A 15,510-nucleotide genomic window follows, 5' to 3' on the forward strand; every position below is an offset into this window, starting at 1 on the left:
TGAAAATTGTTTGGATATTAAGATTAAAGCCCCCCCCTCCCACACACACACACACCTGTTATCTTGGGGTTTGTTAATTACATTTTACATTTGCTCCCTTTTTCCACTGGAGTTGGTGACTGCAAGCGAACTCAGGACAATCGTGTAAACTAATATTAAATTGTCTGAGAATCTATGTAAAAACTTAGTCATCGAAGAGGGCACTGGCTAAAAGGCTCAGGACAACAGCTGTGAGAAGAGGTAAGAAAGTCGAATAGCATGTAGAAGTATTTTTAGAAAGGAAAGATTGAATTCAACAAACAAATTATTCAAAATCAGGAAACGTTATTTTCATTCTTGTTGTTGCTAAATGAAAGCAGAGACACGAGGAGAGTAAAAATGAAATCATCATTCCTGCAGTCTGATGATTGCAGTCAGGAAATCTTGACATATACTTCAGAAAAAATGTGGCAATAGAAAAAATGAAATTCAATTTGAACACGTTATATATCCTACGTATTGCACAGTTGGCGTTTTTGCAAAATTTTAGTGGTGGTCTAAATGAGTCATTGTCAAATTACATATCCAAATGATCAATATATCACTTCTTTGACATTTGACAGTAGTTTACGTATCTGATGAATGCCAGCTGCACTACAGTTCAACACCATGTTAAAATGAAGCCCACCCCAGAGTTAGGGTATCCCACCTCCAGTAGGGCCATGCGTAGTAAAGAACTATAGTCTTAGAACCAACCCTGAAGTTAAGGACAGTTTTACCTTAGACCCCTGATTATCATCAATTGTGTGCCACTTCTTCAATTTTAACTTTTATTGATATATAATCTATTTAATATTGTTCTGGGATTGTTATTCTTACAGTGCTCATTGCATTCTGTGCTCCTGTTATTTCACAATTTCATATTGTATCTGTGTGAAGATAGTATAGAAGCAATATCAGACAGCTGATGGAGTTGAAAGTTGTGGAGGCTATCCTGAGTTCTCATATGCCCTGGATCCAGAAAAGATATGCCCTCTTTTGTGAAATCCAAATTCCTTCTTTGGTATACATTAGAACTGGTTTCCGTGGGTGATTTTCTTGAACATAGTCTGTCTCTGTGTCTGAGGAGAAGGATGGGGGATTTTCCACATTTCCTGCTTCTGTCACTTCAGTGGTGATTTGTCTTTTCACTTTTAATTGTTGTAATTATTGGCAATTCTTGTAAGAACATAATTTCACCATAATTCTCAACTATTTACATTAATTTAGTCTCACTGTAATTCATATTCAGGCGTACTTTAACACTAGACCTGTTTACTACTGAGATCTATTTTTGACGGTTATCTGTACTTGAGACACCATCATCAGCAAATTAAAGATGATTCAGATACAATGTTTTCCAATCCATGGCGGTGTGATATAGCAACCAATGGCAACAATATGAAAGAACAGTCTTGGCTGTAAAACTGGATTTTTATCTTATTTATCCTCCAATGACGTGTTTCCTGCTCCTCAGATTGGCCTATAAGAAAATACAAAACATATTTTCTCTTATAGGCCAATCTGAAGATGCCTTGCTTAAGGCAAAATGTGTCCTTGGACGCTAAACAAAATAAAAATCCAGTTTTGCAAGTAAGACTGTCTGTTCTTTCATATGGTTCAGATATGTTCCATTCACACACATTCCTCCTTAATTTTCTCAGTTTAAGGATTTGAAAATTCCTCTTGGAGTACTGAGGATACTTTCAGTGATATGAAATCTTCCTGCTTGACTACTCCTTATATTCTAAACTTTTCACAATTGTTTGAATAAACTAGTACTGGTTTTGTTGAAACTAAGTCAAAATCTATGAATCCTAGACAAAGTTGAAATTTATAGTTATGGCTTTATTTTATAATGTCATTCATGACATGCAACTGATTCCTTTTGCAATATCCACTTCTAAAGCCAGATTGTTTCTTTATTATAATTTTACTTTTTTCTTTAGTTTTCTCAAATACATGAACTCAAGAAGACATACTTCTCAGAGTTTTATGAAAATATACAGGACATTCAAGATGTGACATTGTCACACTATGCTTAGCTAATCATTTCAACTGATCAGAGATTGAATCAATGAGGAATGTATGTAGTTTTAGGACACAATACGATGTTGCCATAAATATTATCCTGTGGAAATATCTGTTTTTCTTAACATTTTTTCTTTCTCTTGTTTGTATAGCTACTCAGTGTCTGAAGTATTGACATTAGGTGAAATAGTTGGCCAGCATAGGTTCTGGCAAACATTTTTCACATCTTTCATGACATGTAACATTGGTGAAAAAATACTCTCATACTCGAGCACATCAAATAGTTCGTTTAATACAGATTTAGGTGTGCTGCCCAATATTGAGATACATATATTGTCATTGCGTGAACTGATAACAAATACACTGATGCAAAAAATAAAGATCACAACATCAAGGAGGAGTTGTGTGGCTTAAACAAAAGTTGATAGGTGTGTTTTTTAATCTGAAAGATTACACACTAGTCTCATAAGAGTGGCATTAGTAACACCACTCTTGAGGATGCAAATCAGGTTTGCTTCAAGTATGCTCTGTAATGGTTGTGAGCATTAGTTACCTTTGACATTGGATGTGTGAGTTAATGTTAGTCAAGAATGCCTTTAAGGTGACAAAGATGCAATTATCAACACCTCACTGAGTTTGAATGATGTCGTGTAATAGGGCTATGAGAAGTTGGATGTTTCTTCTATGATATTTCAGAAAGATTTGGTAGGAATTAAGGCAACGTACATGATTGCTGGCAGTGGTGGTCACAAGAATGTATGGTCACAAGAAGACCATGCTCCAGACGACCACATGGCACTACTGAGACAGAAGACCATCATGTTCGATGTATCACTCTGGCGCATTGTACTACATCTACAGCAGCAATCTGGTATCACAGTTACACAACGAACTGTAACAAATAGATTACATCAAGGACACTCCTAACCAACTGCCTGGTAGCATGCATTCCACTGACCCACAAACCACCGTCATTTGTGTCTCCAGTGGTGTCGAAAGAATTCATTGGAGGCCAGGGTGGAGCTGTTGTGTTTTATAATGAAAGCAGTTTCTGCCACTGTGCCAATGATGGCCGTGTTATGGTTAGGTGGAGCCCAGTTGGGGCCCTTCAGTCAACCCAGAGTTATGGTCTGGGGTGCGATATTGTATAACAGCAGGAGCACTCTCGTGATCATCCCGTGCACCATGACTGCAAATTTTTACATCAATCAGGTGGTTCGACCTGTTGTGATGGCATTCATGAACAACATTCCAGGGGGTGTTTTCCAATTGCAGTCCAACCTGCTCTACAGTGTGTCGACATGCCTTGGCCTTCTCGATCACCAGATGTGACCTCAATTGAGTTTATATGGGACAATCAGCATTAACTGTCCCTGTATAGACCAACCAAGTGAATAGACATGGAACCCCATCCCACAAAGTGACAAGCGGCACATGCAGAACAAGACAAATGCATGCATGCTTGCATTCACTACTCTGGCAGCTACACTGTATATTAGTGTACCAGCATTTCACATTTGCAATGGCTTATCTTGCGCTTACATTAACTTATGATCTTCCACTGTTAATCACTCAAATATTTTACCTACACAAATGTATTCCTGAAATTCCATTACTCTATATTAATTATTTATTGGTGTTGTGATGTTTTTTTGTCAGTGTATTATGGAGTTATCAAAACATGACAATTCCATCCATGACGTAATACGGTGGCTCATAAGCCTGACATAATGGGACAAGTTACACTCACTGATCATTTCAGGAGACACATTTACTCCTTGTTACTCAAATTACTTGACACCTACTGAAACTGGTTCCAGTATGTCAGCCATGTCAGTTGTTTCTCTTCCCACATAAAAACTGACACTCTGATTAGGCAGGGCACATTTTGCCAAGGTTGTTTTGAGTATGCTGCAGAAGTTTCACTGGGAGGAACTTACACATCCACTGTACAGTCTGGATCTCTCCCAGTGCAAATTCCATATTTTTGGAGCTCTGAAGAAATACGTTCCTGGCTGTCAGTACGATTTGGTCAAAGAGGTGCATGCCTCGGGACAATGATGGTTCCGAAAGAGCCACAAACATTATTCTGTGAAGGGATTGATCATTTTGTCTCATAGAGGTATAAATATATTAAGTTACAGTAATTACTTTTTAAATAGTAAACAGTTTACTTACTTTTTTCCATTGTCTTGTTTTCATTTGACTGCCCGTTACAATAAATTGTTGTATGGGCATGGTCCTTGACAAAAGTTGATTAACTCTCTGTTGGGTGCTAGCACTATGTTGATTTCATAGTGCATCAATATGTACGGTGCTTGAGATTATGTGGTGGTGCAAATAACTCCAATATGTTGGCTTTCCATCATAGCCACGCAGTATAGCTCTTGATTCGCAGTATGGAATATGGTAGGCTTTGGAGTGAGTGTTAACCCATTCATTTGGTCTTATTATGTATGAACCAATAGTTCAGAGGAGCAGCATAATCGTATACAAAGCTCTCAAAATAGCAGCCGTTGCAGAGCACTCAAGGTGTGACGTTCACCTGCATTATTTCTTCGTTGATTGTCCTCGGTGTCAACGTACTGTGTTGCTACACTGGCTGAAAATCGAGGAATGGAGGTTCAACACTGACTACTTTAAATGATGTAGCCGACAGGTGCACATTTCTGTTTCAAGGTCTTTACTTTCACTGTTCACGACCTCCACAATATACCCAATTAATATGGCCAGTGCACTATTGTTTGACTTTCAATAAGCCTCATTAATAGTTCACAGGCAAACATCAACATACTGCTACAACTGGTTTACTGTTGAACATCTAAAAGCAGTAAAAACCAAACCACACATTTAACAGTCTTTCAAATAAATTTAACAGGCACTGTCATTGATTTATCACAGCCTATTTGTGTTACACTTGTTTCACAGTTAAGTTGATGCATTGTTGTTGATCTAACCAATACGTGTTCCTCGTCGGAAATTCAGGCGTGGACTGACTGTCTCGGGACTAAAAATTAGATCCTTATATATCAACACAATAATAGACACTGAAACTACACATTGTTTGATGTTTAATTTACAGAAATTACAATTAAAACTTAACTCGTTAAATCAACTGAATACATCGAAAAATTCCATCTTTTTAACAGTTTCGTCTACTACAAGAGTTAAGCCATATTAGTTGTTTAAATGATGAAATTAACAGATATCGTTACGCAAACAATACTTTTGAGAAAACTGTTAACTACTTTGGAACTAATCAAGGGCCGGCTTTGCTAACTTGTTTTCGAATAGAGCCAGATAGATCCTTTAAGAATACTATTAGTTGTTCCCCAAATGTTTATAATCAGTACAGAATTTATATTTGTTTTTACATCACTTATAGAATTTAAGTTACAAAACAATTACTGATTTTACCCTATAACAAAAGATACTAACTAGGAATAGCCAAAATAAATTAGAAAATCAATTACAGACACAAAACTAAGCACAAAATTAGATCTGGTGGTATATTCTGTAAGACTAAGGGCCAACCTATTTTTTTTTTATGAAAATGCAGATTATACTCACGCATGTTAATGATGATTAGTTAAAAGAGAAAAAACGAATTTAAGGAGGCAGATGGCAGAACAAGAGGGCAAGTAAAAATATCCCAGCTTGTTTTGTCACAAAGGCAGGAAAGCACCCAGTGAAGTGATAAATGTTAATATAAGACACTGTGTACTCATGGAAATGTTCATAATGTAGACTGCAAGTAGCGACATGGAGTTTGAGCCACTGTCTACTAGTTTACCCATTAAACAATGGAAAATCCAGTATGGAATGGAACAATGTTATGAAAAGGATAGTTGCTACTCACCATATAATGGAGATGCTGAGTCACAGATAGGATTCAGCTTCAGCTGCCAGAGACTGTGGTCATGTTTATGTGAGCTGTGTCTGCTTGAGCATCTGTGTGTGCCTGTTGTTTATTTTCAACAAAGGCCTTGTTGGCCGAAAGCTCATTTTGCGACTGTCTTTTTGCTGTGCCTATCTGCATCTCCGTCATAGGGTGAATAGCAACTATCCAAAATTTTCATAATATAGTTTCCCCATTAATTAATCCATCCCTAAGTTAACAGTCCTCATTGGAGGATCTACAAATTTACAGTTCCACGTTTGTAGGCCAATATTTCCATATCATATGCTATCATTTGAACTATAATTTTGTCCATGTACTTCGTTGTGTTATTGTAGCAGAAAATGTGATGGCTGATGCTATGAATTGTGTTGTTTTCCCTTTGTGTATAGGCTGACACAGACGTTTTTCTGATCAAGAAAATTGTCACTGCACTGTCACGGGAGTAACTCCCATCTGATGCACCAAATTTACTCTACTCTTAATAGGTTCACTATTGCATAACTTAATGATTGATGTGAGTGACATAATTTGTGTTGCTGTGGATATAGAAAAACTAGTGAGGTCCCTGTTCGCATGGTGATCTGCCCTTCCCATAAGAAATTTCTGTTTCTCCCCAGAAGAAGGAACCTGCAGTTAAAAAGCCGGAACTGTACCTTCTAAAAGGTTAGTACTGACCAGGGGAACTGCCTGTTTGCAAATTTAACAAGGGCAGTGGTAGGTTATCTCTCATGTGATCGATAAAAAGTGAGAAATGAAACAATGACATTTCATTGCTGTATTAATACACAAGACAGAATCAGTGCTAAACTTTCATGCTTTGAAGGTGTACTATGTGTCAAGAACATTTAGACAGCCAAACTTCTGTTTGAAGCAGTGCCTTTATTTGCTATAGAGAAGTTTTGCTCCTTTTTTTCACGTGTTGCTATTCCAAATGTGTTATGCACAGCCTAGGACTAAGGAATTTGTGATAGTTGTTCTATTTCTTTGGTTTGGACGTGTGTGTTTTGCGTCCATTATTTCAGAATAGGAAGTAGAGTTGTCAAAAAGTGCAGATTTGTAATCGACTAGCTGAGAACCAGCATTGACCAGGTTTGTATTTATTCCATTCTATTAGTCCACCTCCTCCATCAACCCCTCTCTGTCCATCTTATCCATCCCTTGTCTCTGTCCACCTCCTCCACTCCCAACTCTGTCCATCTGCTCCTTCCCCCTCTGCCCATCTCCTCCTCCCCCTCTCTTTGGCTATCTCCTCCTCCCCCTCTCTTTGTCCATCTCCCCCTCTCCATCTCCCCTCTCCCTGCCCATCTCCTCCCCCTCTCCATCTCCCCTCTCCCTGCCCATCTCCTCCCCCTCTCCATCTCCCCTCTCCCTTCCCATCTCCTCCCCCTCTCCATCTCCCCTCTCCCTGCCCATCTCCTCCCCCTCTCCATCTCCCCTCTCCCTATCCATCTCTGGCCCCCTCTCCCTGTCCATCTCATCCCCCCTCTCCCTGTCCATCTCCTCCCCCCCTCTCTCTGTCCATCTACTCTCCCCCCTCTCTGTCCATCTCCTCTTCCCTTCATCTATCCATTTCCTCCTACCTCTTTGTCTGTTCATCTCCTCCTTCCCCTACTTCTGCATATCTTGTCCTACTCCTCTCTCTGTCCATCTCCTCTTTCCTTTCCCTGTCCATCTCCCTCCCCCCCCCTCTCTCTCTCTCTCTCTCTCTCTCTCTCTCTCTCTCTCTCTCTCTCTCTCTCTCTCTCTCTCTCTGTTCATCTCCTCCCCCTGTCCCCCTACCCCTACCTGTCTTATCTCTGCCCAGCTCCTAACTCCTCATCATGCACACCCTAATACGAGGCTGGCAGTAGTTACCCCCTCCGTATTTGTACCAGATTGTAACTAATATTTGTTCCAAATTTGATTGGAATCATTTCAGGGCTTTAGGATGAGCTCTTTGCCCATTTCACATATATTTAACATATAAGGGGTGTTCAAAAATAAACAAGCCAGAGGCATAATTACGGAAACCAACTATCTCACATGTATTTGTACTCACATTTCATGTGTATCTCTAGCAAATTTTGCCCTGCGTTTTCATTTTCATGCAGCTCAATGTTTATGATGTCATATCTCCTGAACTATGTGCTATGCGGTGACATAATTTTGCAGGTACAGCCAGTAGTATAAGTGGCTACTGTTTATGAAATGTGTTGGGAAAACAGGTAGTAGTAAAGAAGTAACAGATTGAAACATCAGGCTTCATGCAGCAGTTTTACTGCATGAACAGCAAATACGTAGTGAGCAATCAATCTTTTTCCTTTCATCATTTTGTCGTGGTTGTCAGCAAGAAAATGTTTCATAAAGGTTTGAAATTACATGTAAAGTTTGTTGCAAGTTTTTAAGTGCTGTCATTCTCAAATAATGGATGACTAAAGGGTGGTTCTTTGCACATTGTGGGCTACACTGCTTTTTCAACCCCACCCCTGTGATTGTTTGTACATCAGTGATGATTTACAGGCAGTAAGTGATATTTGTACAAAGTTTGTTTCAAATTTGTCAAATAATTTAGGAGGAGATGTGGAACATACATACATTCTAAATATGCATCCCCATTTTTATAATATGTATGGATTTAAATTTATATCCGTGTTGCTAGCTGTCTAACTGTTTGCATTAATACTGATATATTTCTTGTGCTTCAACTCCCAAGTTTCATTGCTTGTCTCACAATGTTGTTGCTACTGTTTTAGGTTGGTGGCAGTATGATGAACGGACCAGTCACGAATTGGAGACAGCTTATAAGAAAGGGGAAAGGATTTGTGAATTGCTCATAGCAGGCTTCCTTTATGTAGCTGATTTTGATGACATGCTGCAAGTTCGACAAAATGACCCGTCCAGGCGGAGACGTATAAAACGTGATCTCGCTACCATTCCAAAGAAAGGTGTGGCTGGGCTTAGGCTTGGATCTGGCACAGGAGAAGATCGCCCAAAGAGTCCCACGCCCCAATCCCTAACTGCCACAGGACAGAGTGATGGTGCAACTACACCTGTGCCACCCACAAATACACCACAGACTCCTGCTGGTGGTGCAACCAGTGGAAGCACCACACCGGACAGACACCTTTCATTACGACGTGCTATAGAGCAAATACGGATCCTCAGTGTGCGCCACCATTCTTCGTCAGAGAGCAGTGGTAGTGGGGATGAAGACTCTGCACTCCCAGATTTGTCTGCTGCTACTGCTGCCATAATTAACTTTTCTTCAAACTCAGATAGCAGGCTATAGGTGAATTTTTGAACTTCATAGAATAATTGTTAAGTTCTTTTTTCTTTCCTATCTTTATCTCATCTGGAACTTGACTGTGATTGTAAATGAGCAACGATTTGCTGTTTGTTAAGAATACCATCCCCCTCGTCCCTCCCCCGTCCTGTAGATAGATAAAATACTGTCAAAGGCAATGCCAGAAAAGAATGTCTTGTGATTAGAAACAGTATTAAACAAGGTAGTGAATTTGTGTGTTAGCTATTTATTTTTGTCTTATGTCATAAAGTTTTGAAATGTCCTTTAGGAGCTACTGGCAGCATCCAAATAACAGAGACATTTTTATAGAAAGCATGAGGACATTTTAGATTGATGGTGCCACATTGTTATATACGTAATTGCCGGTGTATGTCAAGTGGATACAAGCTGTAATTAATTATATAACTTTGATAGAAAAAGCTGTGAAATTGTATTAATACATTATTTTTGTCACAAATTTTTTGCAAGTGTTGAAATATTAATTGTGCCAGTGCCATGAGCATAGAGTTGATAAGACGTAATTTCTAGAAAATAAGGATAGATATGTATATGATGGTTAACATTTTTTGTTTAACTTATGTATAAAGAATACAACAAAATTAGACACTACATGAGAAAAGTATGAATAGTACTCTCATTATTTAGTTAATCACTCTTCTCTTTATTTGGTTATCCCTTGTTGTCCAGTATTCAATATGAATGTCAGTTCCAGGTAGTTTTACAGTTCCAGTGATTATGATTACAATTACTTTTGTCTTTGAAAATGACAGATTTCTAACATTTTAAATGTATTTGGAGTGTTACTGTTTAATTTAGATAATGTTGTAACCTTTTCACATTGTTCTTGATTTATTTTGTTATAAACTCTGTAGGATGGAAAGTAATGTCACATGTGAAAGTTCTGGAAGTTTGTTTAGTGGTATTAGCATGAATTTGTCATAAGAATCTCATTGTAGTACGTGATCATTTCTTCCTACTCCTAAAATAATTTGGTTAAATGGTTGTCACATCAATTTTTGAGGCATTATTTCTGTTCTTTCTTTCCATGGGCATCGGAGACCAAATCAAAATATTGTCCTTTATCTAATTAAGTAATGCTTCTCCAGACTCTGTCTAGATGCAGAGCCTGCAGGGAGACTGCATTTACTAATTTAAACACTTAGATGAAAAATAATTTTACGATATGTTTATAAATTTCATTTTTTGCTACACTGTTAGATGCACCCGGTATGTGAAATAGAATACATATTTGTAAGTTCAGGAAATAGATCTAAATTGAGCATGAGATGAGATCTTCACTATTTAAAATTATTTGGTGTTGTCTATAACAAATTTAAAGTCCTAACTTTCAGATGCAAGTAATCTGTAGTAAAGAGATTTAGCCTTTCAGAGCAAAATATAAATGTGAAGTGTTAATAGTCCACACCAGAAAACGTTAGGAATTGAGTGCACCACTCTAAGGCTTTATTAGCACATAACTTTTGGAGCATGAACAATGAAAGGCCACAATTACCAGGCAAGGGAATTGTAACAAGAGCTTAATAAAAGGAATCCGTTATTACAGAAAATTTGAAAATTACCTCTTCTGGACATGGAGATGGCATATTAGGCAATTACATGTAGATCATTTTCATCACTTTGTGCTGTTTCCACTACCAATTTACCCTCAGATTTTGCCTTTGAAATTCATTCCCTAGGCATTAATTTATTTGTTTCTTAAAAACATGCTTATTAACACACAGTATATCTATTAAGTTTTAGGTCTAATCTTGTAAAAAATATTTGTTGTATGGATATGAAAATTTTTTGTGCAGTGATTTGGAGATCATAAAGCTGTTGGTCATATGTGCAAGAATCATGCTTTGTGGCAATATCATTGCAGTTAAATGACTTCCTTCTCAGACAGGAGCGACAACTTACGAAGATGGTTCAAAAAGTAAGATAACAAGTTCTCAGTAAAAAAGAGTTATTAAAAAAAATCAGAGGAGAGACACAAAGTTATTGACATAGTCCAAACAGTTGTCTAAACATTTATTCTGTTGGTAAACCACTCTGTTAAAACTGTCAGGGTCCTGGTGTAGGGAGCATCCTGATTGTCAGCTGCAGCCCTGAACTGTCAATTGACCAGGTACTTCAACAACCTGAAGAGATGGAAATCACTGTGAAATACAGGGACTAGGGATCATGTTCCAATACAGTCCATTGGAAATGCCAGGCCAAATCACTTGTAACCAAGGTTGTATACATTCAGACAATCTCGTACAACAACAAGACACCTTCCAAAAGCAGTCCCATTCATTACCTCCAAATCATCTCCTGCAACCATTCCATTGTGGCACAATAATTAACTGTAGTCGAGTCCTCTTTGAGGGTGGGGAAATTGGCCAACAACACTTGCTGATGGATACTGTTGTTTTGAACATTTTATGTGAGAGGGTGGAATAGAGGGTAATCTCCATGACACAGATGCTTTCTTCATCTCGGGCATCACCTATGCTTTGCCCTGTGTGACAGTATGGTGCAATAGTGCAACACTGCCTGCCTGATACCACATTAAGTGCTAGCAAGAGAACCACATTGCTTGGCTTTATTCTCAACTGAGAGCAGTACCCAAAAAGACCATATCTTCCAATAGTCTATTCTGTTGTGCATACTATCCATTACATTCCCAATAGAGATGTAGAGTTTTTGTGCAATCTGCCTCACATGAATGCAGTGGATCAGCTCGAATCACTCCTTCAATACTGTACATATTGTCATCTGAGGTGGATGTGCTTGGTCACCTGGGCCTTTGCTCGTCTCGCACATCCGTTCTGTCTTTACCAAATTCCTGGCACCAAAACTATACGTGTTTTGGTACATTGCACTTGCTCCATAAACTTCCACTAGTTGATGAAGAATAGCAACAAGAACATTTTCTTTAACCAAAAACCTTATTACTCTTTGCATTCCATTCACCAACCATATAACAATATGCCTCCATTTCGAAACTCTAATTCAGAGTGCAACAACGCAGTTACTTCCAATAACTGGTGACTTTTGAAAGCTTTGATGCCCTCTTGTATGTAGACTGGAATTTAATTTGCGTGAGATACTTATACATCCATGAGAGCTCTTTTTGCCTATGTATTGGACCATTCTCATACTTTTTGAAATTTTTCACTTAAAATGAGTTGTATTCTGATTATGAGTCTCCCATGAAATATGATGTCTCCTGTATGAGTTGGAGAAAACTTCCCAGGACAGAAGAAGGGTATGTTAAGATATGTTTGTGAAGGTACTGTTAGCTCAGAATCCAAAAATAGTTTATTGTGGTTCAGTAGACTACAGATGCCTCATGCATGGAAGTTCTTCATTGAGTTTCTTCAAAGAATTCTACAACTCTCAATAGACTTGGACGAAGTTGATGATGAGGCTTATTTGTATGGTAGTACTCTCACCAACAATGGACAGTCATGAGTGTTTTTACTGTATTATGAATCTCCAGCAGTATGCATCAGACATAACAACTGCTGATAATTTTTTGTTGCAGAAGGGTAAAACTACACTTGAAAAAGTATTTATTTACTTAATTTCGAACATCAAGAATGCTGGTTGATTAATTATATATATGTAGATCATATAATAAATAGTATTATGTGGCCTGAGAAATTGAGGAGATTCTCCATCGAGATGGTAAAGAAAGGAACATGGAAAACACTGGCAAAGAGACATAGGACACATGTTATGGCATCAGGGAATAACTTCGTGGTACCACAGAGGGAACTGTAGAGGAAGACAAAGAGTGGAATAAATCCAATAAATAATTGAGGATGTAGGGAGCAAGTGCTACTTTATGATGAAGAGGTTGGCACAAGAGAGGAATTCGTGGTAGACCACATCAAACAAACCAGCAGGTTGGTGTCTCGGAAAAAAATTAAACTGTTATTTTCCAAACAGATACAAACATTTTAAAATTATATATGTAAGAATATGATGGCCATGTACAAGATTCATTTGAACGACTGACTGAAATATCAATGCAAGGGTGTAAAGCTAATGAGTGCATACAAATGCAAAGGAGTTACTAGTGTGGCAAGAGGAGGGGAAAGGGGGTGTGGGAGTCCACAATCTCAGAGAATTTTGTATGATTTAGTAATGTTATAGGTGTGGAATCAAAGTGAGAAAGAATCATAATGCTGACACACAGCCCACTCATCTCAGTGTATGTTGCTGTGCCTAACACCCCACAGACGCCAATCACCAGTGTTTTATGTCTTCTCTCAAAAATACACTGCCAGATGGTTTGAATGAATTCAGATTTGAGGAAGAGTCAGATGAGCAAGAACTGTAAGCTGCCATCAACTCCCCTCCCTTACCAGCTACATTGTAATTACAAAAATTTGTTCCATAATGAGACTTGGAAACATAGAGAATGTATCCTTTCAACAGATGTATCCCTCTCATTCAAGGATTTGAATAAACTGCCATTCCTTTGTAACCTCCTCCAATCTGCCACTTTTGAACCCGAGGAAGGAACTAATATTTCCAGTAGTGGAAATAGTCATTTATACTTTCATGCTTGTCTTTCAGCAGTACCAAGATTTTTGCACACTGAGGTAATTACCAGCCAGCAACTCTGTCATGTACTTTTATACTTTTCTCAAGTGAACTCCCTTTTTATACAATTTATTGCGAATGTCATTGTACCTTGCTTGTATTTCCTTGTGTAATGGGGTAAATTTTAATGGACATGACGATGACTTATCAACGAACCTGTTAAACTCATAATAAGTACTTCCTTAATCAGGAGATCAGTTGCTATGTGACAGTGGTTATTAATCTTTGCCAAGTAACATTTTATTGTAGTGCTCTGTTCTGAACTTGGCATTTAAATTCTTGCATCAGCAGAGTATGTGCTTTTGAGACAAAGCATGGTGGTAATTGTTGAGGCAGTGGATTATTTTTTTCTCCTAAATCAGTTAAGTGAATGTTATGATGATTCATTTGAAAAGAATACAGTCAGTTCCCTTCCCCCACCCTTGCCCTGCCTGAGTTTGTGCCCTTCTATAACAAACCCATCAATGACTGGGCATTAAATCATTTCTTCCATTTATCACCAGTTTAGAAAATGATTCTATTATAATTGGTTAGTTTCTGAGTATATTTGCTTTAACCTTTTGAATCACGTTTCTTTAAACTTCAGCACGGTTACCTAATTATCAATGCTGAATTGTCACTGTCCAATCAGGCATTTGATTTCTTACATTATGTATGTGTATCATTTTTAATTTTTTGTATACTCCATTTACTGATTCATTCTTTCATCTATATGATGACCGAGATATGCAATGTCAGAAAGTCTTACATAATTTAAAGTTGCAACACTCTTGTGAAATATTGCATTGGAGTCAGAGTATGTGCCCTGTGGATAGTGTTTATTAAGCACTATGAATAAATGACTGAATGTGAGGCTACAATTCAGGAAGTTGTTGGTATTTATTTTTCAATGAGGAGATCTAAACTGCAAAACAACCTAATTTGTTAATACACTGTTCTTGTGTCTGTGTTGTAGTAAAGAAACTGTTATTCTTGCTAGTTCAAATACATGCACAAAAATCAGTGTATAACCTGTTTATGTCTTCCATCACTGTTATTTATCTATTGATACTACCTTTCATATAAGTAAAAAATATGAAATTTGTCTTTCAGTGTGTCTTCTTTTTTAAGGAAATAAGTAGTTACTTGTGAAATGGTAGACTAGTTCAATTTTCTCCCTGTTGTTAATTTTAAATGCATCATAATCATGACTTGTACATTATGCATGTACATAAATCTTTGATAATGACTGAACCATGTGGTATGAAATGAGCTTCCTAAAACTGCAACTAGTGTTTTATAAACATAAGTGTCCTTTAAAAATGTGTGCAGCTTCTTCAGTAATCACAAATAAATATGTATTTATATTGAAGAATTTTTACTATTAAATGTAATTAATACTCAATGTTAATTTTATCATTTTCCAATTGTTTTGTTTACAAAGTATTATCACTTTATTTGTGAAAGTGTGTTGGAAAACTTGGAAGATCTCAGGAAATTAGTGATACAGTAAACAGGCTCTACAGTAATTACTGTTGACACAGCAGTATTAAATTCCTCTCTGTTGGTTTACGTGTCACGAAGTGCGTATATTTATAATAATCAAGAGAAGAAATGCCTAGTGTCAAAATGGACACAAGAATCAATAAGATGCAGGCTTTGATGGCCAGTATTTATATCTTTCATGATTATTGTTGTA

The 15,510-nt window shown here is 37.6% G+C and overlaps 1 protein-coding gene across 1 annotated transcript in view; it reads left to right on the forward strand.

Annotated features, from left to right (window-relative positions):
- The window catches only part of LOC124787938 (E3 ubiquitin-protein ligase rnf146), a 48,779-nt gene extending 33,629 nt beyond the window's left edge, over window positions 1–15,150 (forward strand). The window contains exon 3 of the mRNA XM_047254932.1: window positions 8,683–15,150. Coding sequence (XP_047110888.1) covers window positions 8,683–9,218 — 536 coding nt within the window. The 3' untranslated portion in view covers window positions 9,219–15,150. The remainder of the gene's footprint in view (window positions 1–8,682) is intronic.
- The last annotated feature ends 360 nt before the right edge of the window (window positions 15,151–15,510 follow it).

Source organism: Schistocerca piceifrons, chromosome 3 (assembly GCF_021461385.2).
Source record: "Schistocerca piceifrons isolate TAMUIC-IGC-003096 chromosome 3, iqSchPice1.1, whole genome shotgun sequence".
Taxonomy (NCBI): Eukaryota; Metazoa; Arthropoda; class Insecta; order Orthoptera; family Acrididae; genus Schistocerca; species Schistocerca piceifrons.